This window comes from Bactrocera tryoni, chromosome 2 (genome assembly GCF_016617805.1).
Source record: "Bactrocera tryoni isolate S06 chromosome 2, CSIRO_BtryS06_freeze2, whole genome shotgun sequence".
Classification (NCBI taxonomy): domain Eukaryota; kingdom Metazoa; phylum Arthropoda; class Insecta; order Diptera; family Tephritidae; genus Bactrocera; species Bactrocera tryoni.
In genome coordinates this window covers 39,494,891-39,522,063 of record NC_052500.1, presented here as the reverse complement: position 1 = coordinate 39,522,063, position 27,173 = coordinate 39,494,891, and the positions used below count along the sequence as shown (strand labels likewise).

General features: G+C 35.7%; 1 protein-coding gene across 1 annotated transcript; it reads left to right on the top strand.

Annotated features, from left to right (window-relative positions):
- Nucleotides 1-1,985: 1,985 nt before the first annotated feature.
- LOC120768679 lies at nt 1,986-22,712 on the top strand. The gene is made up of 9 exons (XM_040095457.1): nt 1,986-2,410; nt 2,508-3,647; nt 12,352-13,132; nt 17,470-17,842; nt 18,657-18,873; nt 20,959-21,057; nt 21,121-21,425; nt 21,515-21,692; nt 21,764-22,712. The coding sequence occupies exons 1-9, from the start codon at nt 2,014-2,016 to the stop codon at nt 21,895-21,897; spliced, it is 3,624 nt and encodes a 1,207-aa protein (XP_039951391.1). The 5' UTR covers nt 1,986-2,013; the 3' UTR covers nt 21,898-22,712.
- The last annotated feature ends 4,461 nt before the right edge of the window (nt 22,713-27,173 follow it).

Below are 27,173 nucleotides of genomic sequence, written 5' to 3'. Positions count from 1 at the left end.
CGACAAATAAACTGTTTAAGATTCAGCCGGTTATAGACTGCGTCAGATCTCGATGCCAAGCACTAGCAACAGAAATGACGGAATACTCGATTGATGAGCAAATGATCCCATTTACAGGAAGGGCGTCCATGCAGCAATACGTTAAAAATAAACCGAGACCTGTAGGTCTTAAGAACCTTGTTGTTGCAATTTCCAACGGGCTCATCGTCGATTTCGAAATATTCCAAGGAGCAAGAACTTTTTCTGACACAGGCTTGGGAGTTGGACCGTCTATTGTCATCAGATTGAAAAAACATTTGCAACAACATTGAAGGGAGTTTTCTCTGTTTTGATCGGTACTTTACCACGATTCCGCTTTTAGAAAAGCTCCTAAAACTCGGCTACTAGGCTACTGGAACCATAGCTTTAAACCGATTGCCTGTGCAGAGGATGGATTTACCGTTAGACCGAAATATGAATAGAGGAGACATAAGCCAGTTTGTGAAAGGTAATGTAGTTGCAGTTAAATGGCGCGATAGCAAGTGCGGTACGCTAGTATCCACAGAATGTGGAAAAGACCCAGTTGGGGTGGTACAAAGGTGAAACAAAAAGGAACGCAAGCACATTAATGTATCATGCTCTCAAATCGTGAAGCATGGGCGGAGTCGACGCAGCTGATCAGTCAATGGAATACTACAGAATTTTTATAAAAAACGAAGAAATGGACTGTAAAAACAACTTTTCATTTGATTGACATGGCAGTATGCAATGCATGGAGAGAGTACAGAGCCGATGCACTAAAGGCGGGCAGGCGAAAAAATAATATTAAAATCTGAGCTCGGCGAAGTATTGGCCAAATTCACTGAAAGGCCAATTAATCCACCTGTTCCGTATTGCACATCAACAGCAGAGCCAGCTGCAAAAAGAAACAGACCCCTGGATCCTCCCGTTGATGAACGTACTGATCGGTATGATCACTGGCCAGAGGCAATGGATATGACAACACCACGGATGTGCCGCGTGAAAGAATGTACAAGCAAAACTAGAATAAAATGCTCCAAATGCGATGAATTTCTCTGTCTAACCAAAAAATAAAAACTGTTGTCAGGAGTACCACACAAAAAAATGATCGCTTTCAATCAATGTCACATGAATATCATTTTTAAATACGTTCCATCAATATAAAATCATTTTTTTTCTTGAAATAAGATTTTTAAATCGTACTGCTTTTTCTTTCAATAATATGGCCTTAAGACCGGTAATACACAATTGTACGAGTCCTTTTTCTAGGAATCTTTCTTCGGATAATTTTTATACTCTCGCAACAAAGTTTCTAAGGAGAGTATTATAGTTTTGTTCGCATAACGGTTGTTTGTAAGTCCTAAAACTAAAAGAGTCAGATATAGGGTTATATATACCAAAGTGATCAGGGTGACGAGTAGAGTTGAAATCCGGATGTCTGTCTGTCCGTCCGTCCGTGCGTCCGTGCAAGCTGTAACTTGAGTAAAAATTGAGATATCGTGATGAAACTTGGTACACGTATTTATTGGCTCCATAAGAAGGTTAAGTTCGAAGATGGGCAAAATCGGCCCACTGCCACGCCCACAAAATGGCGAAAACCTAAAACCTATAAAGTGTCATAACTAAGACATAAATAAAAATATTAAAGTGAAATTTGGCACAAAGGATCGCATTAACCCTAGAACCACAATATGCGTAAATTTTACGCATATACAATTTTCAAATTGTGTTTGCACAAGTGTGCCATGACGTAACGGTACCCAGCGCCGGCAGTGCTTGTAGCAATTAGTTTTATATATGCAGGAATGAGAAAACCCAGCAAATGTGGTCATTTGAAGGTTTGAGAGCAAGTGCAGCACAAGTCTATGCGTAAAATTTACGCATTGTTGGTAAAAAGCGAAAAAATCGAATACGTAAAATTTACGCGTTGTTGGTAATAAGTGGAATAATTATTCGTAATAAAAGTATACAACTGTTGTGCAAATTTTATGTAGGCTTGTTTTCACTGACGAAATGGCAGCTGGAAAACCGTGTTTTTCAAAACAAAAATTTGATGATGACGATATAGAGGTTATTCTGCATGATAAAGATTTTAGTGATATCAGTGGAGATGGAGAAGAGGAAAATGAAGATTTCGATAGCGATGATAGTTTGGCCGATATGAGCTATTTTCCTGATCCAATTCATGAAGCAGAGCTAGAAAAAGAACTAGAAGTTGTCTGGTCTGAAAAAAGAAAAACAGCAACAGCATTGGAGGGGAATAAGCAGACAAAAATAAAACGTAAAACTTTAACATTGCCAAATTTGGAACAAGAATTGGATAACCAACTTGCGGAAATTGGGGAAAATAGTCAAATTTTGGGCAAAAACGGTCACATTTGGAATAATTTTCCAATAAAACGTGAATACGGTAAATGCGCAGCACGAAATATTATATACATTCAGCCAGGTAATAAAATAATAACGAGAGAAGTACACTTTCGTACATCTACACTAAATATTTACAGGACCATCGGGAAACGCCAAAGAAGCCATGGAACCAAGCGATGCATTTAAACTGTTTATTAGTGACGAGATATTGAATATTGTTTTATACCATACAAATGCCAAAATTTCTCAACTAAGAAATAAATATCAATCAAGAAATGCCACGGTTTCAAATACAAGTCTTATGGAATTGAAAGCCTTGTTGGGTTTGCTGTATTTGTCTGCTGTTTTGAAGAGCAACCATCTATCAACTGATATCTTGTTTGACACTTCTTATTCGGGCGATCGATATAGAGCGACAATGAGTAGACATAGATTCGAGTTTCTTCTAAACTCACTTCGTTTCGACGATATGACTACAAGAGAAGAGCGGAAGAAAAAGTCTTCATTTGCGCCAATTTCTGAAATTTGGGATATTTTTGTTGATAGTTGTACAAAGAATTTTAAGCCTGGTTCCTATGTAACCATCGATGAGCAACTTGTTGGTTTTCGAGGTAGATGCCCATTTAGGATGTATATTCCGAACAAACCAAATAAATTCGGAATAAAAATTGTAATGGTCTGCGATGTCGCTACAAAATACGTTATTAACGCAGAGCCGTATCTCGGAAAGTCTACTAATACACAAGGAAAACAACTAGCCAATTACTTTGTTGAAGGACTGACGAAACCTTTGCATGGAAGTAACCGGAATATAACAATGGACAACTGGTTTACGAGCATCCCTTTGGCAACAAAACTGTTAAGTAATCCCTACAGTATGACAATTGTTGGCACACTACGTAAAAATAAAGCTGAAATACCACCGGAATTACTTGACACTAAGTCACGGCAGTGTGGCTCATCCCGATTCGTTTACAATGAGAATATGACTTTAGTGTCATTCCAGCCAAAACAAAATAGGAATGTACTATTACTTTCAACGATGCATATTAATGGAGCGCTAGACCCAACCACAAAAAAACCTGAAATTATACTCACATATAATTCGACCAAAGGCGCAGTTGACACTTTTGATCAGATGACTCAAAATATTTGCTGCAACAGAAAGACGAAACGGTGGCCACTTTGTTTCTTTTACAATATGTTAAATATTGCTTCAGTTAATGCCTACGTTTTATATAGTTACAATGTAACACGAAACGGTCTTAAGCCTATGAGTAGGTCAAAGTTTGTACTTAAACTTCATGAAGAATTGCTAAATGCACGGTTGCCTACAAAATTAAAAGAAAAAATAAATGAAATAATAAAAACTAACAACCCAATAGGTTCAATAGTTAGTCAAAAAGCTTCTCAGCAAAAGGCGAAAAGGAAATACTGCACATTTTGCCACTACACAAAAAGACGATTTACTACAACATATTGCTCTGTATGCAAATCATCAGCAATTTGTGGTGAACATCAAATTAAAGTTTGTAAAAACTGTGTTAATGAAATTTAATCTATTCCTTCTCTTTTCTTTAATAAAATGAACTGAATTTTCTTTTAAAATCTTATACTTTATTTTAAAAATAAATTATTTGATAAGAATTATCAATTTAGACTGCAAAATGGCTCAAAATCGGGTTATATTAGGCGGATTCTCATTTCTGCGTAAAATTTACGCATAGTTGGTCTTAACGTAGTATAGAATGACGTTATGGTTCTAGGGTTAAGGTGGGGTATATGTGGACGTAATTTTTTTGGAAAAGTGGGCGTGGCCCCGCCCCCTACTAAGTTTTTTGTACATATCTCGGAAACTACTATAGCTATGTCAATCAATGTCTATAGAGTCGTTTCCTTTAGGTATTTCCATATACAGTTTAAAAATGGAAGAAATCGGATAATAACCACGCCCACCTCCCATACAAAGGTTATGTTGAAAATCACTAAAAGTGCGTTAACCGACTAAAAAAAAACGTCAGAAACACTAAATTTTACGAAAGAAATGGCAGAAGGAAGCTGCATCCAGGGTTTTTTTAAAAATTGAAAATGGGCGTTGCGTCGCCCACTTATGAACCAAAAACCATATCTCAGGAACTACTAGACCGATTTCAATGAAATTCGGTATATAATATTTTCTTAACACCCTGATAACATGTGCGAAATATGGGTGAAATCGGTTCACAACCACGCCTGCTTCCAATATAACGCTATTTTGAATTCCATCTGATGCCTTCTCTGTATAATATATACATACATTATGAACCAATGATGTTAGCGGAACAAAACTTTACACAAATACGGTATTTGAAAAATATGTAAATGACGGATAATGAAATCTCGATTATCACTTTATCATGGAGAGTATAAAATGTTCGGTGACACCCGAACTTAGCCCTTCCTTACTTGTTTTTCTTATTTTTATTGCATTCACGATGGTCATATTAGCAACTGTCTGAAGTGGCGTTAAAATCTGTAAACTTTAATTCCTCAGGTCTGAAAGGGATACCGAAGTAAACGGCAAGGCTGAGCATTGAAAAATTCGATTTTGACAGCGCATTAAGAAGCGAAGGCTGCAGAAAACAAAGACATTTAAAATTTTTCTTAAAAATTTCTTGACGCGCGATGATTAATGCTTGTATAAATTTATAAAAATAACTAGCTGACCCCGCAGCCGTTGTCCTGCGTGAAATTATATGTTTTGAAATGAAAAGAAAGTTAAATTTATCATTTCATTTTTGTTTTTTTTTTTTTTTCAATGTAACGCAGCTTGATAAACAACATTTTGTGGTTTCTGTTCCGGTGCACAGAAAAGATGGTTTTCCAACTCATGAGCACGCCACGGCCATGTGAAAAACATAGCATTTCCAAGTTTATGCCTCACACTATGCGACTATCTTTAGGTCCTGTTGATTGTCATCTCAAATACAATTTTCACTGAAAACGAAATACGGTTGAACTGAAATGGGAAATCGTTAGAACTCAAATGAATTCGTAGAATCAAGCATTCTGCCCCCTTGTATTCGATAGGTGCATCACAATCAGTCGGGTTCCATTACACAGTTTCTGCGCATGAAGATTGCGAAACGTAATAACGACAGATCCAACTTTGAGACGCAAATGATGGGGTGGCATACCAAGCCTGTCCAAAGAATTTACAAATTTCACGGGATAATTTACGGCATCGTCTTCATTGTCAAGACGATCGATCGATTTGTATGAGCGCAAGTCTCCCGGAATTTGACTTTGAGTCTTCCAGTTTAAGTCAACAACATCGGCAGCTTTTTTTTTTTTTTGGCAGCTAACATTGCGCGTGCACTTAAGGAATCGTAGTTACGATAATTTGGCCAATGTCCGAACATTTGTGATGAGTTCATCTCTCGTGAATTGATAAAGAGAAGATGGAATTGATAACGAACTACCGGAAGTATCAACCGAAATTGTACCAATGTCAGTTTTGTCCATAATTGACGCGGATTTGAAGGCTGATATGTCGAAATGATTATCGGGAAAAGTGTGCGAACTTCATTTTCATTCCAGTGATTAACGTGTTCCAGCAATTGTAATTGCTGGCTTACTTCTCCAAAAGTTGCAAACAACTCAAATAAAGTTGAACCGCGTACATTAATCAATAGCAACTGAAGGTAGAAACAATCGTCGTTTTTCAGGTGGATTGTGTAAATTCGCCCTAATTCATTAGTTGAGAACACATCTGGATGTCTATCTACTGGTTGGCCTTGCTTTCTGCGCAACTATTTCTTCGACGATGCATTCCATGTATAATATCAAGCTATTTCCGAATAGAGCAATGTTCTCGCAAACGGATCACTGACGAAAGTTGAGAAAAAACTCGTCAATGTCAATTTTGTTGTTGGAAGTGTTTCCGCTGGCGTACCGTATTCTCTTGGTTGAAATACACTCTTTTACCATTCTCCAAATTAACTGCGAGGCGCACAACAGTCGGAAAACGTTCATGAATTGCAAAAGTTAATATCCTACAAAATGCTTTATTGCAGTTCACGTATCCACCGTATCATTTACGACCAAGAATCGCCATGTTGCTTCCTTTGGTGACGTACTTACAAACGTATTTTATCGATTTCACCAAACTGCAATATTAAACATTGATATGAGTTTTGAATGTGAATTAGACAATAATGGTGAATATAGTACGGTCTATGTGTTGTCAACTTCGATATTCACTCTTCGAAATTCAATGCTGAATGTTCTGCCATTGTCGTCTGGTGAGCGACGCCAATAGAATGGATATCATTTCCAGTTTGTGTATCCGAAAGAAAAGCTAGTGGATAGTGTTTCATTCATTTATTGTCAGACACACAAACCGAAAGGATGAACCATATTGGTTTCCACCACTTCGTATATTACTGGATCTTTCTCTACATCAGGAATTTCAGCAGCAATGATTTCATCAATTTGATCTGGTGTAACCATCATCCAAAAAAGAATGCGGAAAACCTCTCTTTTGCCACTCAACAAAGTACATCTAACATCCAACAGCACCACATATACGTTGCTTCAAGATAAAGTCAATCAAACATCGTAACTGTTGTTTAAAAAGTCATGCTGTGACATCGTGACGCTCGCTTGCTGATTGACCGCGATCCATAATTCCGCACGTTTGTTGATGGCAAAAAGAACGCCGACCGATATTAGGGCGACCTCTTCGTGGCTTCGTAACAAATTTCAATCTGCAATTGACCTCTTTGTGTGAAACACACGTAAAGTTTTCACTGAATAATTTTCAATAATTTTTCTTTTGAATAGCCGGAATAAAAAGCAAGCGACCGAAATTGAACGATTCAAATAATTTACAAATCAAAATATTGAAAAACAAAACAAACAAAAATTGAAAATAAATGTGTATGGAAAAAAGTTACTTTTTGGAATTATCCAATTTTCCGACTTTTCTTAATGAAAAGTATAAGGTATTTTTATTTCTAAACATTCTTTGATCCACAACGAACAACCTCTGAAAATTTCATCAAGATTGGTGCAGCGTTACTGACAAACAAACATTCATTCGTTTGTATGGGAAAAAGAAAAGAGCTGTTTTTAGGGGTTTTCCGGCAATTATTCGAATTTTTCTCTCCGTAAAAACCATTCCTGAACCTCAACGAACATTTAAAAAAAAATGATCAAATTTGGTTCAGTCGTATGAAAGTTATGAGCGTACATATATTTTGGCGATTCATTTTTATTTATACGAGTATAGATGTTAATAAATTAATTCGACGACGACGCGTTGCTCACTGCTTTTATTCAAGTATTTCACGTTGTCACGTTGAAGTAAAAAACTAAATTCGTGACTGTAAAGCAAACGTAGAACGTTTACAGTTAAGTAAATACAGTTGTAATAGTCAGCTCTAAACTAACCTGAATAAAGGAGCATTGCTTTCCAAAAAAATGTTTCTTATTATCTAAAGCAACAAAAGTTGTTATTTGGAGCCCGAGCAGGAACCAGCGCGCTAAAATTAATTGCAACCCGAAAATTAAAAAAAAGTAAAATACATATATTTTTATGTGTTTATTTATGTATGCTTTGTACTGCCTCTGCCTTATCTAATTTATGTGGACTGAATAATTTATTACAATAGCTAAAATGTTTCTTATCTTATTTAGCATATGTAAAGAATATAAAAAAGGTTTGAATATAATGTTGTTGTCCGTCCTTTGGTAGCAACGAACGTGTTCAATTTTGAACATTCTCCCGGGACACAAAAGTAACTACAGTTTGTAATCGTGTCATGTTCGTCAACTAAGTGACGTTCACGATGACTATGCGCCTTTCTATGTTGAATTAATGATAGTTTGCTCATAACTATTTCTTCAAATTCGTTACAAAGGTGTCCTGTCGACTTTCCTCTTTCACATCGGACGACGCTATATCTTTGATATGACGTTTCTGTTATTCTCCTCTTCACTACTTTCGTCTTTCGGTGATTGTTGTACATACGTAAGTGCTTGGTTGGCAGACATCTCATCCGTTTCTTCTTCTTGGCTTTTGAATTCAGTATTGCATCTTCCGCTGTCAGACCTCCATCGTCAGCGACTTTAATTGTCATGTCTTCATTTGGCTCTTCATTGGAGGTGTCAAGAACCAATGTTGTATCTGTAACATCATAACCTGCCTCCCTACTTCCTCCGAAGTGAGGACTCTCCCGGCGAATAAAACACCTCTTAAAGTCTTCTCTCCCGTAGGTGAAAAAATCCCTTGTTTAAATTCATTATCCAAAAATTTAACTGCTTCTACATTGATTTTATTTTCGTTCATTAAGGAGGTGCTTGCTTTAATCTCCTCTTTAGTTTTCTTTGTTTCTGCCAGGATGCATGGTGTTTGATCGCATTTAGTTGTTGACTTATTATCAGCTACCATTGGGTCGTGCTCTTCCGTTGTATCATCAACTTCAATATCTTATTCTGTAAGATCTTTTATCTTTCTCAAATGTAATATCTTCTACGTGTAGTTTACCTTCCTTCGATATGTCGTCAACGTAATGATTCTCGAAATTATCGTTAAACTGTTTGCGCGACTTAATTTTTACATAAAGTAAAAATGAGTCAAAAGAATATATTTTAAGCTGCACCGAAATGTGTACTCTTTATTTATACTCTTAAGACTAACTTATTACATGGTTCTTACTTCTATTTATACTAACTAGTATGTTTACTTATTAATAGTTGATAGTTTGTTAAGATACAGATTATATTATTTGTTTAGGTTTGTTTACATATATATTGCTTGGTTAGATACAATTGCTTTGTTTTAAGATAAGGTTGTTGTGGTATTCAAACTCAATGTTGTTTTAATACTTGTTTGTTTAGGATTGTTTGTTATAGTGATAGTGCATTTCAATTGTTCTCAAGGTTGTTTCTGCATTCTGTTTACTGAAACAAAAGGTTGTTTTGATGTTTGTTACTATTATAAGTAATACATTCCTTAACTCGCGCGTTATCATATCTACATGTCAGTAATTCCCAAGCAGTTTTGTAATTTGCATCTGATCCCGTTATCAGGTGACTAACCATGAGTCTAGCATCTCCTTGAAGACAAGGTTTTAAAGAGCTCTTTAAATGGTTGCCATTCTCGGAATTCGCCTGAGAATTTTTGTAATTCTATTTTTAGTAATTCCAATTTCACAACTGTTTTTTTAAGTTGATTTCTTTTTGTTTTTTCAATTCTCGCAAAGTATCGGTGACTTTAAAAGAAAGTTCTTCTATTTCGAAATTATTACACGACTTGTTGTATTTCATTGTCAATTCGTCGATATTTTCTCCATTTAGCTCCAATAGTGCTTGACACGCTTTTCGTATCTTTCGATTTCAGTTTCGTCTCTGTTATTTACATTTTTTTTTTGCCTCTGCAACGGAAAATCGAATTTTTTCTGCTCTTTTTTCAATTGCCTGCTCCATGAGGTCTATCATTTTATCAGTTGGGCTTATTGCCCTTGCTCTTATCTCCATCTCTTTGGATGCGTGTTCCATTTTGAGCTTCTCGATTTGCTTCCTACAATCTTTGGCTCTCCTATAATCAAGATTTATTTTCTCAAATCTAATATCTTCTACGCGCAGTTTCTTCTCAAATGTTATATCTTCTACGAGTAGATCGCTTTTCCTTTCTAACATGTCCGCAGTGGTCGACATTTTAAAAACTGTTTTTATTCTTTCAAAAAATCGTTGGAGGTAATTGTTTTGGTCGCCTAGTTGACCTTGCTGTGCCTCGATTCACAGCCGCTGAATATTTTTTTAAATAACGGTTTATACACAGCGTTTAGTTTCGTACTAAAACGGCTTATGTGATCATATAAATATGCGGGAATATGGACCCGTCTTATAATTTCTTTATTCATTTGCCTGTGTAAATAACAGGGCTTTTATATTGCCTATATACTCACATATGTATATAATATAATAGGACTTTTACATATATTGCCCGTATTTTATTCATACAGGTCTTACAATTTTGGCTCGAGATACTTATCCGGCTCGAAGGACCAAATATTCAAAACTCAACAAAGACTTTGTCAAGACCAACGTTTACAAATTATTCAATTGTATTATCAAAATAATCGTTCCTAATCGTTCTCCAATTGTTCATAAATATATGAACATGAAAGTCTTATTTCATTAAGATTGAATTATATGTAGAACATTATTATTTTGACACAAATACATTAATACATAAAAATACACTTGTAAGCAATAAATTAAATAAAAAGTATATACAGTCCACTAAATGTCAAGTGCAATGGTAAGCAACAAAAATTGTAATATGAGGCTTACTCATAAAATTGTGAAAATCATTGCATATAAAAGAAAACTCATAAATTAGAGTATACATAATACTAATATTACTATACAAAACATACATACTCCAAATATTAATGCACATAAGCAACAGATAAGAAAGTATTATAAAGTGCGTTAGATGTACTAATATAAATAGCTGTAAAATATCAATGCGTTGGTATCTGAAGAAGGCTATAAAAAATAAAATACATATGTACACATGTGTATGTACATTAAGCATATACATATGTACCCAGTTAAGAGATTAGAATTAAGAAATGTATTGACGAAACAAATTTAAATAAAGAATTTCAGAGTCAAACGTGAACTCTCACAGTACGGATTAAAAAGATGTTTTTCTGTACATTTTGGTCTTTCGATCCTCTTTTTGAAAAAGAATCGAGCAAGTGCAAGTACTAGAAGACTCTTAAAAGAAAAAGGGCAGCAGTGAGCAGCAAGGGGCAAATAGAATCTATGCCACAAACTATTCAGGTCGAACCACCTGAAGCTGCATCTGGTGTTGAAAGAAAATATCAACGTCGTGCAAAAAAGCTCAAAAACACACTTAACGAAATTCAAAAAAATGAATTGAATTCTCTCGAGCAAATGAGAGAATTCAAAATCAAGCTTGAAATACAATTTGAGAATGTTGAAGAAGCATATTTTGAAACTCAAAATATCAAATTAGTAGAAACAACTGAAGACTCTATCGAGGAACAAATAGATGAATTTCGGCAAGATTATAAAATTATCACCGCAAGAATAGCGGAGAAACTAAAAAATTATAATACGACACAAACAATGTGTTCTAATATTAAACTACAGGAAATTAAAATTCCGATGTTTTATGGAGAAATGAAACAATGGTCGTCATTCCACGATCTTTTTAAAAGTTTGGTGCATGATTCGAAGCACTTTACTGAAGTGGAAAAGATGTTCCGATTGAAGACATCATTAGGTGGAGAAGCTGGTAGATTAATTCGACATCTACCAGTAACAGGAACAAATTATGAAACTGCTTGGCAAATTCTCAAGGAAAGATATGAGAATAGAAGGCTACAATTCACAGCACAAGTAGACAGACTACTTGATCAACCGGCAGCAAATGGAGAAAGTGCAACAAGCATGAAGCAGCTGTTAGATACCACTAGAGAATGCATTTATGCATTAAAGGGACTAAATCTAAATTTAAATGACGAACAAGCCATCATAGCTCGGATGGTGGTTCGAAAACTAGACAAAGAAAGTCTACGTTTATAAGGTAAGTAAGGATATATGTACAAAGCCTAGATGACGTCTTCAGTTTTCTGGAGCAGCAATATCAAGCTCTAGAAGCAATACGAGACAGATAACCAGCTAAATGGAATAATCGAAAGCAGCCACAACGAACACCTACATTTTATACAGCGGCACAAAAAAATTGTGTATACTGCAAGGTTCCTGGGCATCAAATTGGTGAATGCAGAAAGTTTCAGATATTGACTACGATGAATCGAAGAAAATTCATAACAAACAACAAGCTATGCTACATTTGCCTTGATCACGTATATGAAGGCAAATGTAATAATAAGAAGAAGTGCAAAAAGTGTGAAAGAAATCATCATATTTTATTGTACTTCTATGAATTCCAAAAAGGAAAAGGAGGAAGTGAAGAAAATATCACAAAAACATCTTCCACAATGGTGACGAAACATTCGGAAACTGCGATACTCCTAGCAACAGCACAGATAAGGGTGAAGGCAGCAAATAGAGAGTATGTGACATTGCGAGCTCTAATCGATCAAGGATCCCAAAAGACTACTATTTCCGAAGAAGCAGCTCAAATACTTCATTTACCAAGAAGAAGAGACGTAACTGAACTACAAGGTTTAGGAAATACCACAGTGGGAATGTCTAAATTTAAAATCAACATTATAATCAAGCCGAGATTCCTAAGCAAACAGGCGTACAATGTCGAAGCACTAATTTTGCCGAAATTAGCGGGTGCTCAACCAGACAAAACGTTTAAATGGGATGTAGAACAATTGAAAAACTACACTTTAGCTGATCCCAATTTCAATAAATCGGATCTAATCGATATTGTCATTGGAAGTGACATATATGCCGACATACTAGAAGAAGGCATATTTAAAAAGGATCGAATACTAGGTCAAGCTACGAAATTGGGCTGGATATTGTCGGGAGTTTTACAACAACCGAGAAAAAACAATACAATTTTAGCAGCGGTTACTACAACATTGGAGAAGTTTTGGGAAATAGAAGACACTACAACTCCAGCAGATACAGCAGATGATGATGAATGCCTAAAAATTTTTGAAAAAACAACAGTGAGAGATGAAAATAATCGATTTGTCGTCAATCTACCTTTTAAACAAGAAAATGAATTTGGCGATTCTCGCAAACCAGCTATGGCAAGGTTTCTTAATCTTGAGAAAAGGTTCGCTACAAATGACGAGTTAAAACAACAATTTGTGCAATTTATGAAAGAATATTCAGAAATGGGCCACATGGAAAAATCAAGTGAAAACAGATGCGAAAATACTATTTGCCACATCAAGCAGTGATTCGAGAAGACGGTAGAACGACTAAACTACTAGTAGTTTTCGATGTGTCTGCAAAAACTACAAATGGAAGTAGTTTAAATGACATCCTCTTCATAGGACCGATACTTCAAAAAGATATATTTGACATTATAATCAAATGGAGACTTTGGCAATATGTATTAACAAGTGATATTGAAAAGATGTTTCGACAAATTAAAATAACAGATAGTGATCAAGATTACCAACGTACAAGTATTTCATGACAGGAGCAGAATAGATGAATCTAAAGCCATTCAGTATGAAATATCGAAACAACTACAAATATATGGATTTCACTTAAGGGGTTATATAGTATACCTTCTTTGTCGAAGAATAAAAGGAAAGTTAGGATTTTTTTTAAGGTATGTAGCAATAATTTCATTACACTAATGTTTTTATTTTTTTAAAGGTACACTTTATTAACAATGTTTGTGCGAAATTTCGTGGAAAAATATCAAATAGTTTTTAAGGGGTAGCTGTTTCCCATAGAGGCCTTTTTTTGGCAGAGCCTTGCGGTGACAGTTCCCCAGGTCGAACAAGTCTACTGAAAACATAAAAGTAAACAATTTCATTAGTTTAGTGTAATTCCTGGTGCTTGAACGATCGTTTTTATGATTTTTTTTTTGTGCACACGGGAACGTTTTATGCAAAAAATGAACTTTTTGGTCACTAGAAATTTCACTAAAAAATTCATTTCGACGAAAAAAAAGTTTGTGCGTAAAAAGTCGATCGTTCAAGCACAGAAAAATTTCATTACGAACATTTTAAAAAAAATTTGAAGAGAATCGGTTCAGTAGTTTTCCGCCAATCCATGTCACCGCAAAGTAATTTTTCAAAAAAATCTATTTCGAGATATTCGCGTTTAAAGTTTCGCGCTTTGGTTTGGGGCAGCGACGAGGCGCGCGGTTAGAAGTGCTGTAACTTTTTTTCCACTGCTCAAATCTCTATGAAAATTTGAGAAAATGTTCTCAAGGAGTTGTTCTTTAAAATAAAGTAATAAAAAAATTTCGATTTTTTGAAATTAAAAAACGTATATAACCCCTTAAGGAAGTGGATGTCAAACAACAGTGAAATCATAGCAACTATTCCAGTAAATAACGCAAATGAAGTAAAAAAATAGCAGAGGACGAAACAATAAAGACATTGTGTATTCAATGGGATCCTACCAAAGACATGTTTGGATTTAATACGAATCTTTCAACGCAAAAGCCAGTTACAAAAAGACAAGCTTTGTCTGATTTAGACCCAATGGGATGGCTTTCACCAATAACCGTTATAGCAAAGTTATTTATACAGAAATATTGGTTGATGAAACTCAACTGGGACGAATTACTTGACGAGAATTTAACAAAAGAATGGCAAGAGTTTATGCAGCATATACCAGAGATAAAACAAATAAAAATTCCTAGATGGTTTGAACCTAAAAACAACTTTATTTGAACTACATGGATTCGCAGATGCTTCAGAGAAAGCTTATGCAGCAGTTGGGTAAAACTAAAGTGAATCCAATTAAATATAAGAAAACGTTACCACAACTGGAACTATGCGCGGCTCCCCTACTTGCTAAATTGCTGCAAAGAATAAAAACAGTCATCAACAGAGAAATGAAAATATTTGCTTGGAGCGATTCAACTGTAACGTTAGTATGGATAAATAATTGCCAAAGTAAAGACAGATTTATTAGAACACGAGTAGAAGAAATCAAATTACTTGCTTCCAATGCGAAATGGCAACATATTGGAACAAAGGACAATCCAGCTGATGTAGCATCCAGAGGGGTACTGGCGAATAAACTAATAGAACACGACCTATGGTGGAAGGGTCCAAAATGGTTGCGAGAAGAGGAACATCATTGGCCAAGGAAGATTATTCAAATCGATGCAACGTATGTGACAACCTCAAAGGAATTACATTTCTTGGATAAGGTAATAATAAAATATTCTAGTTTAAGCAAATTAATAAGGGTAGGAGCTTATATTTTGCGATTTATAAAAAGTATAAGAGGGAAAAAATGCCCTGAATACTTAGTAAGCTCAGAAATGAAAAAAGCTGAAGAGATGTTAATAAGATATCAGCAAAAATTACAATTTAGAGAGGAAATTCAGAGTTTAGGAATCAAAAAAGAAATAAATCATAAAAGTAGCATTGCAAGCTTAAATCCAATTTTCGAAAATTAGGGAATCCTTCGTGTAGGAGGTAGATTGGGTAACGTAAATCTTCAATTTAATCAAAAGCACACAATAATATTAAATAGGTCACATTTGTCATCATTAATGTTCAAAAGGAACAGGACAAAAAACATTTAAAGGATATATAGCTGTATTTGTTTGTATGGCAACAAAAGCTATTCACTTAGAAGCAGTAAGTGATTTAACAATCGAAGCGTTCCTAGCTGCTTTGAAAAGATTTTTTGCTAGAAGAGGTAAAAGTCAACATACATACTCGGACAATGGAACAAATTTTGTCGGAGATTGTAGAAGATTAGACCGAGGTTTTAAAATGGCAATCAAAAATAATTCAACCGTAGCTCCCATATTAGAATCAGATAAAATTCAATGGCATTTCGGGCCCCCGGCCGGTCCTCACTTTGGAGGAATTTGGGAGGCAGGAGTGAAGTCGGTGAAATATCATTTAAAAAGAGTGATAGGCGAAAGTAAATTGACATTTGAAGAAATGATTACTTTGCTATCACAGATTGAAGAAGTACTGAATTCACGACCTCTATTTGCGATAGATAGTGAAAGCGATATTGACGTTTTAACGCCTGACCATTTTTTAATAGGATGTCCAATAATATATTGTCCTGAAGCAATTAATGATAACCAAATAGGTTCATTAGATAGATGGAAATTAATACAAAAACTTGAAAAAGACTTTTGGAAACGATGGGAAAGCGAATATGTTGTAATGTGGCAACAACGCATGAAGTGGAAAACCAAACAAGCTAATCTCATACAAGGACAAATAGTTATTACTAAAGAAGTCTCCTGACTTCGAGAATAACAAAAAATTCTGCAACCTCAAAACGACCGAGTAAAACAAGGAAATTGATGATGTGGTTCTTAACGATACTCATGCTAGCAACACAAACTAAGTCATTATACATACATTAATGATACAGCTAAACCAGGAGCTTCAGTGACTAAACTGAAAAATAATACAGCAATATATTTGAAACCGATTAGTAAAATGGACATAATAAATTCAAAATGGAATTTAATTGTTTATTACGAATTAGGTACTTATTATGATCGGATGCATAAAGTACAAGAATTTATTAACAGACTAGAACATCAATGCAAAATATTGACCTATTACGACGATGCCTGCATAATGATTACTGCAACTTTAAAGGACAAATATAATAGTCTTAAAACAATAATGAATTGTTTATGAAAGAACAAAATAGAAAAAAGAGAGCACCATTCGAATTCATTGGTTCAATTTACCATATATTATTCGGAATTATGGATGCTGATGACCGAGAAAATATGGAATCAAAACTAGAAATATTTTCGACAACCAAAAAGTTATAGCAAAATTGTTTAAAAGGCAGACATCGGTAGTTGATTCTACCATAAATATATTAAAAAAGACAACAGATAAAGTTAACCGTAATTTTGAGAAAATCCCAGGTAGGAATTGCCAAGCTTCACGACCGGATCAACCGTGGATTAGTCGTGGTTAACCAGGCTTTGGTAGTCCGGGACTGAACCAGGCTTGGTATATTAGTCACATCGGGTAAAGTCCAGGCTTGGATCCCTCCCTGGTATCAAGCCTGGTTGCCAAGTTTGTACCAAGTCTGGAAGAAGTCTGGTTCATTCAGCCTTGGCTTATAGTTTCTCAGCCAGTCCTGGGCCCAGGCTGGCTGAAATTGATTCCTTTTCAATCAGGCTGCATCCTGATTTTACTTCGCTGCGAAATCAAAACGTTGCAATGTCTAATAGTATAATGCTTGATTGCTAACTCCATATTAATTTCCTTCTCAATATTTATAATATTGACATCCAGTTGGCGCTTCCATCGAGAACACAAATGTCAACGTCTAAAAATTAAATTCGATTAATGAGTGGTGTTCAATCATGAGTTCCACAGGGTATTCGAATTCGCGGGAACGAGTGAAAAAATACCGTTTTTTAAAAACATTTGGTGACTCTAATGTTAATAATAGTATGGACAGTTCTGATGAGGATTTTCGTGATGAATCAATGGATTCTTCTGATAAAAACTTGCTCCAAGCACAGAAAGATGAAAGGAGCCCTAACCAAGCAAAGCCATCTCATGATTTAGAAAATTGTGCAGAATCTCCAAGTGGAGTTCTACAACAAGATACATCGCTAGAGAGTTTCGCAGGGTTTTCAAGTTTTATGTCGGTTGACGACGATGATGACAACGCAATAACACCTGTCAGTCTGGGAGCAAATGCAGCCCCTCAACAGACCGAGCTGATGAACTTAGGAATTGAGATTGAAGCACCTCAGACCCTCACTGAGAAAATACGCCAGCTAACACTTGATAATATAGGCAGCATCAAGATGAAAGTGGTGAGTGGATTTTTTAGAAATTCTGCGTAGTGAAGGACACACTGAAGTGCCATCCACTGCCCATAAACTTCTTGGCTTCAATCACCGCGTGAAAACCAAACCGATGATGGCGTATAAAGATTAGATTGGGGATTTTTTTTATCTCGGAATTCGAAATGGTTTGCAGAAACGAATATACGTGAATGTCTACAAAGAAAAAAACATACGTGTGTTAGTTCATATAGATGGATTGAAGGTATACCATTATTCCAAGGGAAGTCTCTGGCCTATTACGATGAAGTTGGTGACAAAAAAATATACCTGCGGTCCTTTTGTAGTAGCCTTGTTTTATGGTAGGTCCAAGCCAAAAAATGTGAGTGATTTTTTGAGTGATTTCGTAGAGGAAGCTAAAAAATTAATCTTCGAAGGCATAACCATCGATGGTTGTAAATTCAATTTTGAAATAAAAGCTATTGTTGCGGATAGTCCAGCGAGGGCATTCCTCAAGTGCATAAAAGGGCCAACAGCCTTTTATGGCTGTGAAAGATGTACAGTTCAAGGGGAAACTCGGAATCGAAGAAGAGTTTATCCTGATTTGAACTGTGCATTACGAACGAAAGAGAATTTTGTCACTCAAACAGATGTCAATCATCACTTAAGGGATAAAAAAACGCAGCAACTGCTGGTTTCACCATTGCTTCAGATTCCTAATTTTGATCCAGTTAAAGACTTCCCGTTAGATATTATGCATTTATTATTTTTAAATGTAATGAAAAATCTTGGAGAAAAATGGGTGAAGAGGGAGAAAAATAATTATAAATTATCAACACAACAGTTGAAAGAATTTTCAGATTTAATGAATTCGATGAAAGATTATGTAACGGCAGAATTTCAGAGGAAGGAGTTTGATGTCGAGGAAATTGGGCAATGGAAAGCAACTCAGTGCTCATTTTTACTGCTTTACGCCGGTGGCATTGTCCTGCAGTTTGTTCTCGATGATGACAAATATCAACACTTTCTGCTACTTCATGTAGCATGTCGTGTTTTGTGCAGTGATAAATTGATAACCAGGGGTCTTCCCATGGCAAAGATTCTATTGCATAATTTCGTTCAACTAATGCCGATTTATTATGGAGAAGACAGTGTCATAATGACAATTCATCACCTCAGTCACCTCTCTGATGACGCAGCTCATTTTAAAACCTCACTGAGCCACTACTCTGCATTTTGGGGGGAGAATTTTATAGGCCAGTTGAAGGATTTTGCAAGTAGCCGAGCGAAACCCTTGGCACAAATCGTCAATCGCCTCAGTGCTTTAGACTCATCAGACAGTGCAAAAGTGAGACCTCGTGTTGCAATACGTGATGTGAAACCTGAAAAATTCCCTGAGACAGTTAAAATAAGTTGTGAAGAATATTCATCAGTCAAATCAGTAACTTATAATGACATGATACTACATGCTGTGGAACCTAACAATGTCGTGGAACTAACCACGAAAAAACTCTTTGTTATTTCAAAATTATGGGTTAAATCAAAGTGCCATCATAGTGAAAAGTCAACGGACGATATTTACTTAGATGGATTTAAACTGCACTCCTTAAATGATGTGTTTGACGCTCCCTGTGCGTCAAGAGAAATTGGCATTTTCGCAATTGACAAATTAGCTGGTTCGCATGAGCTGGTAACCATCGGTGCTGTGAAATCCAAGTGTTTAATGATGAAAATCAAAGAAAAATATTATGCTGTGTCCTTGTTGCATTCATAACGTCGATTGTTTCAATAGTGCAATGTTGATGGGTATGATGGTTTTTGCGGGGGTTTTCGCACGGAGAGAGGAGACGGATCCAGTGTCAAATTTTTGAAAAACGGCGGTTCATTTGTAAATGTTGGTGTTATTGTACATATATCCCGCAATAACGGTGATATTGCGTAATTTTTCTGCACGGCGTCCATTGCCTGTGGGCAATCCATAACAGCTTGGATTAATTCGCTATTTCATGTAAGTATTTTTGCCAATTGTTTATGATTCAGAATGAAGTATTATTCTCTTCTCCTCTTTTATTAGTTGCCTCAGCATTTGTCGAAAATTTTACACATTTCCACAATCTTTTCATATAACCTCCAAAAATCATGCCTGATGATGTTGACGTCATAATTTACGGTGTTAAAACATTGAGCGATAAAAAAACTTTAGACAGTAAATTCACACATTTGTGAGAATACTTTTTAAAAATACTTCCATTGAATATTACGTCAATTAATTATTCGAATAATTATTACAAAATACATTTGTGAGAATACTTTTTAAAAATACTTCCATTGAATATTACGTCAATTAATTAATCGAAGAATTGTTGCAAAATACTTCGCACATTGAAAGGACCATTCACTTAAACTGTCTCATTCAAGTACACATTTTTTTATTCATCTACTTCCTCGGAATGAGTACTCAAGAGGAAGATGGCAAATTGTTTCAAATTGTGGAGTTCCTGGACGAAATTACTGAGACTGGGAAAAAAACCCTTGAAATCGTTCCAGCGTCGTGGGTGACCAGAACCGATGGAAACAACAATAGTACTTGTGCTTTTCCTCCCCCACATAAATATTGTATAATAGACACAAAAGTGAAAGATCTCAGTCCTCCAGAATCATCGTGGGAGAAATTTGACGTTGAAATTCTCACAAGTGCTCGTATGAATAACGTTATACTAATATTTTCATGCATACCCAATCGTTTATCAACGAATTGAAATAAATGAACTCTTCTTTATTAGAGAAAAAATAACCTACTCTTTTCAGGGAATTACGACAAGGCCCAGAGGAGGATCAAACGTCTTTATAAAAAACGTGATAACGTAGAATCCACAGATTCAGATACTGAAACCAATCGAGCTAGAAAATTAACCAAAAATCAAGCGGCAATGATGTCAAGGCAAACTTTTTCTCTCTTAGAACAAATTGTCGAAGAAAGGGAGTCCTCTGCATTAAGAACATCGAAAATTCCTGAGGCTGAAGTTTCCAGAAATAAAAATCAACCAAGAGATGATGAGGCAGCCGGGGCTAGAGCGTCTCAAAGTAAATAGCTGTGTTCATTTTTTTTCAAGAAAATTGGACCTACTAATTCTCATTTTCATTAGGTAGAACAGCGTACAGTGACACAAAATCAGAGAAAAAATTGGCATTGATAGCTTGCCTTACACGTCTGAGGGGGAGTGCCATAGGCGATCCTCTTAAAGGTAAGTACCAACCATATTGTGGACGAAATTTGTATATTTTCTTTGTTTTTTCTCATTTTTCAGAATTTGTCATGGATTACTGGGATGCTAAATTGGATTTCCTCATGTACAAACTACGTGACGATTTCTCAAACTTAAAACGATGCATCCAGTACGATTTAAATAGAAAAATCGGAGAGCTCAAAATTAACATGACCATACATCATGTTGCTGGAGCTCAACCCATGGCGTCCCCTATTGAAGAATTATCTTCAAACTTTCCTATTAAGACTTTGGAAGAGTTCCTCGATTTTGAGAGGACTCTCGACCCAATGCATGAGGACAATTTGGCTGACCCTGAAAAGGCTTTGAGCAAGCGTGTGACACTTGTGAGTTTATTTGGAATATATTTATATTTTGAGGCGTTATTATTGACTTTACCAATTGTCTGAGAGTATTTTTGTGGTTTTTTTTTCAGAAAGAATTTATGAGTGTGTTAACGCATAAAGAATCCAATTACGCTGCAGACATTAAGAAGATCCTCAAGGAATTAATCGCCAAAGAAGTTCAACTTAATTATAGTGGCGTAGGCCGTGTTGTCAAAGGAAAAGGAAAAAAAAATTTCAGTGCAACAGCGACTTTTGCGTGTATGAGAGGTTTGCATACGAAGTCCATTCATGGTAACTGACTTATTTGGTTTTCATTGATTTTTTTACTCGGTTTCCAGATTTCATTGAGACAAAATATAAAGACTCTAATCGACCATTGAAGATTATTACGATTACAAGTGATTGGCTAGCAGGTGCTGGCGACAGAGATGGAGGATGCATACAGCGTAAAAAGGAAGTTGGTGCAGTTTAACTGAAAAAAGAGCTTAGAAGGATCGAACCAAAACTCACCAGTCAGTGAAAACTTAATTTTGCGAATTTACTGTTTTTCGTGTTAAAAAAAAGGAGTTAATTTTTAACGTTAATTTTTTTGTTCAATATTATCAAGGGGTTTGTCCAGTTACGACAATTCAGGCAATAAATTTGTATTTTTTGTGTTTAAAAAAGGAGTTACGTTAATGTTTGTTGTTCATTATTATCGGCAGTTTTGTTTAGTTACGACAACATAATGCTTATTTTTCATTTTCCATGTGGATAAAGTCCATTTAAAGTATATGTATAACAATATAGAAAATATTAATAATATAATAAAGATTAAACATAATTACTTCCGATAAATCGTGCTTCATTGAATGTGTCAATCCACAAAATACCTATTCAAATTACATCTGAACCCTGGCTAAGCCAAGGTATTAAAAAAAAATAAGCTTGGAACGGCGCTGGTTCCAGGGCCTGGACCAGTGTTAATAAACGGCCTGGGCCAGCCCTAGTTACCAGGTCTGGCCCCACGTTACATTCCAATGCTCATCCACTATTGGTCCGGGCTTGGATACCAAGCCTGATCCAAGCTTACCAAGTCTTGGGAACGGCTTGGTTAAAGGCTGGGCCATTGGTGATTTCCTACCTGGGATGAATCAACAACTTAATAAATTTTATAACGAGCTAATAAAAGATCAAAATGCTGAGCGAATGACCTTGATGTTTCAAATATTCACCGCACTTATGTACACTAAGCATACACACATATACATATGTACCTAGTTAAGAGATTAGAATTAAGAAATGTATTGACGAAACAAATTTAAATAAAGAATTTCAGAGTCAAACGTGAACTCTCACAGTAAGGATTAAAAAGAAGTGTTTTTCTGTACTCCAATTTCAACTTTTCATGTGCTTTTGCCATTTTATCGTCCACCTTTGCTCGCTATTTGTCGATTACCAGACGTTCTCAAGAATTGGGACTCAAACCACAAAACTGGGAGATTTAGAGAAAGGATTTGCACTTGCATCCGTATAAAATTGTTCTCACTCAAGAACTGAAGCTATTGAAAAACTTGAAACCGATAAAGATTTTTTTAAGGAAATCTTCTTCTCCGATGAGGTTCACTTTCAACCTGAGTGGTGCAATAAATAAAGAAAACTGTCGATTCTGGTGCGAAGAAACTCCACAAGTTAAATATAAAAAAAGGTGCGTGGAGTCCCTACGCGCGGATGAAGTTATACTTCTTAGTGATATTCCAAGAAATGCATATCATTTTGTATGAAAGAAAATTAGAAAACTTAAATCAGTGGTCGGCATGAGGGGATCTGTCACTGTGTTGGTGAGCACGAAAAAAAAGTAGCCCAGTGAGAAATTGGAATTAAAATTAAGCATCTAATCTAAATAACTAATAGTGTAATGAAAATTAACAAAATGTCTTTTAAGGATATATTCCCTATTATCTTTAAAAATCTTGGAACATAAAAGGCATTGCATGGCACCAAAGGCATTTAGAATCGTAAAATATTTCTTGCAGGGCATATTTGGTTTTGCGGTATAGTCCAGCGTGATGTTAATTCGTTGCTGGCTCCATGGATAAATTGATCCGAAACTCCTCTCTTCGCTTTCTGAGAGAGCCCATGATCTCACGGTTTGGTATGGCAATACTGAAAGTTCATGGGCTACGAATCAGGTGACAAGCAAAACAATGAACTGCCAGACAAAAAGCTAGACGAAATTAGTGAGAAATGAAATTTCATTGAACTGTGCGAACATATTTTGGCAAAATAAATGTTTATGTAAATTAATTAATGATTTTGCATTTTAGCATTTATATATGCATGCATGTTCAAAGTGTTTAATTTAGTGTTTTGTATAATTTATTAAATACCCAATCTAATATTTTTCAGCAGTGGCATCATTGGCAAATGTTATAAAAAATGTGGACTTTGACAGTGCTCTCTCGAATCAAAGAGTTTCGGATCAATTTATCCATGGCTGGCTCGACAACGACTGAACGATAGAGCGTAAGCGTACGTGTGAAATTAGTTTGCACAATTGTGCTAAGAAATGCCGACCACTGACTTAAATTCACATTTTATAAATTTATTATCTCCCCGAGCATGCCTTTGCCAACAAGTCGTCGTTTCGCGACGATGGCAAAAGCTAAAAATCATAAATTGCACAACTTTCTGGTGCTTCTCGCAAAAATCTGCGTCGATATGTATTCACGACCATACATATTTACTTTACTTATGCCATAGAAATTCTATTGCTACAAATATGGAAATGACAACGAAATAATGCAAATATGCATATTTCTAAAGGTCATTAATTTCTTTGAAGAAATGAATGATCCTGAGAAGTATGGTCTTAACTTTTCAACGGCCAACGCAGAGCGTTTCAACCAGAAGGAATTCATTCATTAGAATCACCACTAAGAAGTCGTTTTATCCGTTGTAAGCGAATTTCTAATATGCCATAAGGCAAAATAAGAAATGAACTTCTTAACCTTACGCTGTCAGATAAAACGAAAAAATACTTCGTCATCGTAGGTCGATTCCCCAAAAAATGGACCAACGCAGAGTATTTCAACCAAAGGTCACATAAAATAGTTGAGAATTCGCAGAAATGAAAGACAAAGGAAAGAAAAAGCAGTATAACTTCAATAATGCACAAGCATACAAACATACAAATGCGCAGCAGCAGCAAGGAAAGAGTTAACAATCGGCGATCCATTGTATATTTCTTTCTGCATAACCAAACCATAATTAGGACAACGCAATTCAATTGTCAATGGTGGTCTAGGTGGTAAGCGCTTGGAAAGTGACGACGAGCGCGTTGGAGGTGCGTAGTTCGGAGCCCAACAGAATTTATTTTTTAATTGAAATATGTCACCAACCAAAAATTGAAAAATTGTTCTACAAAAACAACACAGCATAAGCATGGCAACATTTTGTTGTTGGTAGAAAAGCCGAGCTGTGCCGAAAGAAACGAACAAACGATCGCCGATTGTCACCGCTTCGCTTGCTGCTCGAACATCTTCGCAGACAAGGTTGCGTAGATTCATATTGAGCAAGGTTGCGCTTGAGCAAGGTTGCGTAGATTCATATTAAGCAAGGTTGTGCAACCTGAATCTATCGCAACCTTTTCCGAACTCGTATAAGAAGTATAACTTCAATAAACAACCATTCCACTCACCTAAATTGACAGTTTGGTGTGATTTTTGGTTTGGTGGTATCATCGGTCCGTACTTCTTTCGAAATGAAGCTGGGGACACCATTACTTGCAATGGAGAGAAGTATAGCTCGATGGTAACCTCCTTTTTATGACTGCAATTGGAAGAACGTGCTACAACTGAGATTATTGTGATACAAGTTTGGATATACGATTATTTCAAGAAATTGTGATTTAACACCATTAGACTTCTTCATGTATGCATATTAGAAGTCATTGGTATTTAGCAATAAACCAGACTCCCCTCAAGCTTTTGAAATCTATATTGAAAGTAATACCTGTATTCATGACATGAAAATTGATTTAGTGGAAAAAGTACTCGATAGTTGGGTTCATCGAACTCATTCCTACAAAAGAAGTCGTGAAGGCCATTTGATTGGTGTTATATTCAGAGCATAATTGTATCCATTGTACTTCACATTAAATAAAAAACATTTGAATTTTCTTAAAAAATAGTGTGTGTTTTTATCACTCTTATTGGAAACCCTGAATAAAAATACATTAAATTGTGTAAAATATGAAAAGAAAAAAATCAAGCGAAACCACATTCGAAAAAAGAAAAATAATATTTAATCTTCGAAAAGAGGGAAAAAGATTGCAGGAGATATCAAAGTTTATCAATAGAAGCGTTGTTCACAGCATTTGCAAGGGAATCCGCTGAAGTCGGGGCAGCGATCAGGAAGCCGAGGAAAACTTCTAAGTCGTGATAAAGCCGTTATTATCATCCTCGCTCAGTATGCTGGAATACACGTCAGCGATGAAACCGCCGAACGCTTAGAGACGCAGGGTATAATAGGCGAACCCCACGAATAAAGCCGCTTATAAGTAAAAAAAAGAAAGTAGCGTTTGAAGTTCACAAAAATGTACGTAAACCATGGTACTGAGTTTTGGTGGAAAAAAATTCTTAGTGACGAAACGAAGTTAATTATATTTGGACCTGAATTTGGCAACAAAGGTTAGCGAAAAGTCATTTCCGAAATGCAAAGGAAAATCACAATATGTTCGTTTAAGTATGGGGGTGCGAATGTACTGCTGTGTGTGTATGGTGATATAGATCACCAGCAATGTATTCAAATATTAAAATATAGTTTAAATTTTATATCGAATAAACTGAGACTTTCTGGTCATTACATATTTCAACAGAACAACGACCCGAAACATACAGATCACAACACAAAGCTGTGGATATTGTACACTTTAAAAGTTAAAAGAAATTACAAAGATTAATGGATACACTGCATTAAAAGTAAAAATAATTTTAGTTTATATATATATTTCTTATGAATACTTTTGTGATATGAATTCACAGCACTTTTCAGTTGTAGGTTATTTTACCTATGTACATTTAAATTTCTCACTTTAAATAAAAAGTTAAAACTACAATACAGTAATTAAACAGTTAAGTAAAACTTTTGTAAAAATGCGGGCAATTTCTTTCTTGAAATTAGTGTTCCAAATACTTTTGTGAGGCACTGTACGTATCTTCCAAACTATTCAATATGACCTAATTTTACACGGGACAATTCGTTTCGACAGCCCTTGCGACAATAGGTGAAATCGGACATATGCCCACTCCTTAGTTCCGTGCCTTACTAAAAATGTAATAAAACTCGAAATATCTATCTCTTGTTTGTCTGGCAGTAACAATCAGTTTTCTCTTGGGGACTCGTAAGTACCGTTGGGCTCTGTGGGCATATGCAATACTAATTGTCATATATGCAATTACATAAAATTTCTATAATTAAAAAATCTGGGAAAACAACAAAAATCGGCTATTCAAAATACGTCAGTCCTCTAAACAAACACTTTCAGTATGTGTATCACGGAACCAAGGAATTATCAGTTGACGAATCTATGATTATTTTCTAGATTTATTGCGCCATGAAGGAAGATGAAGTCATGTGTAGAAGTTCAGGCAAGTGAGGAAAGTTCTCTGATCGACATTCACTCGGGAGTGACCAGAAACAATTCTTTTACAAATGGCTTAACATCCCCTCCACAGAGTTGTGCGTTGGGTTTGAGACCCGCCACGT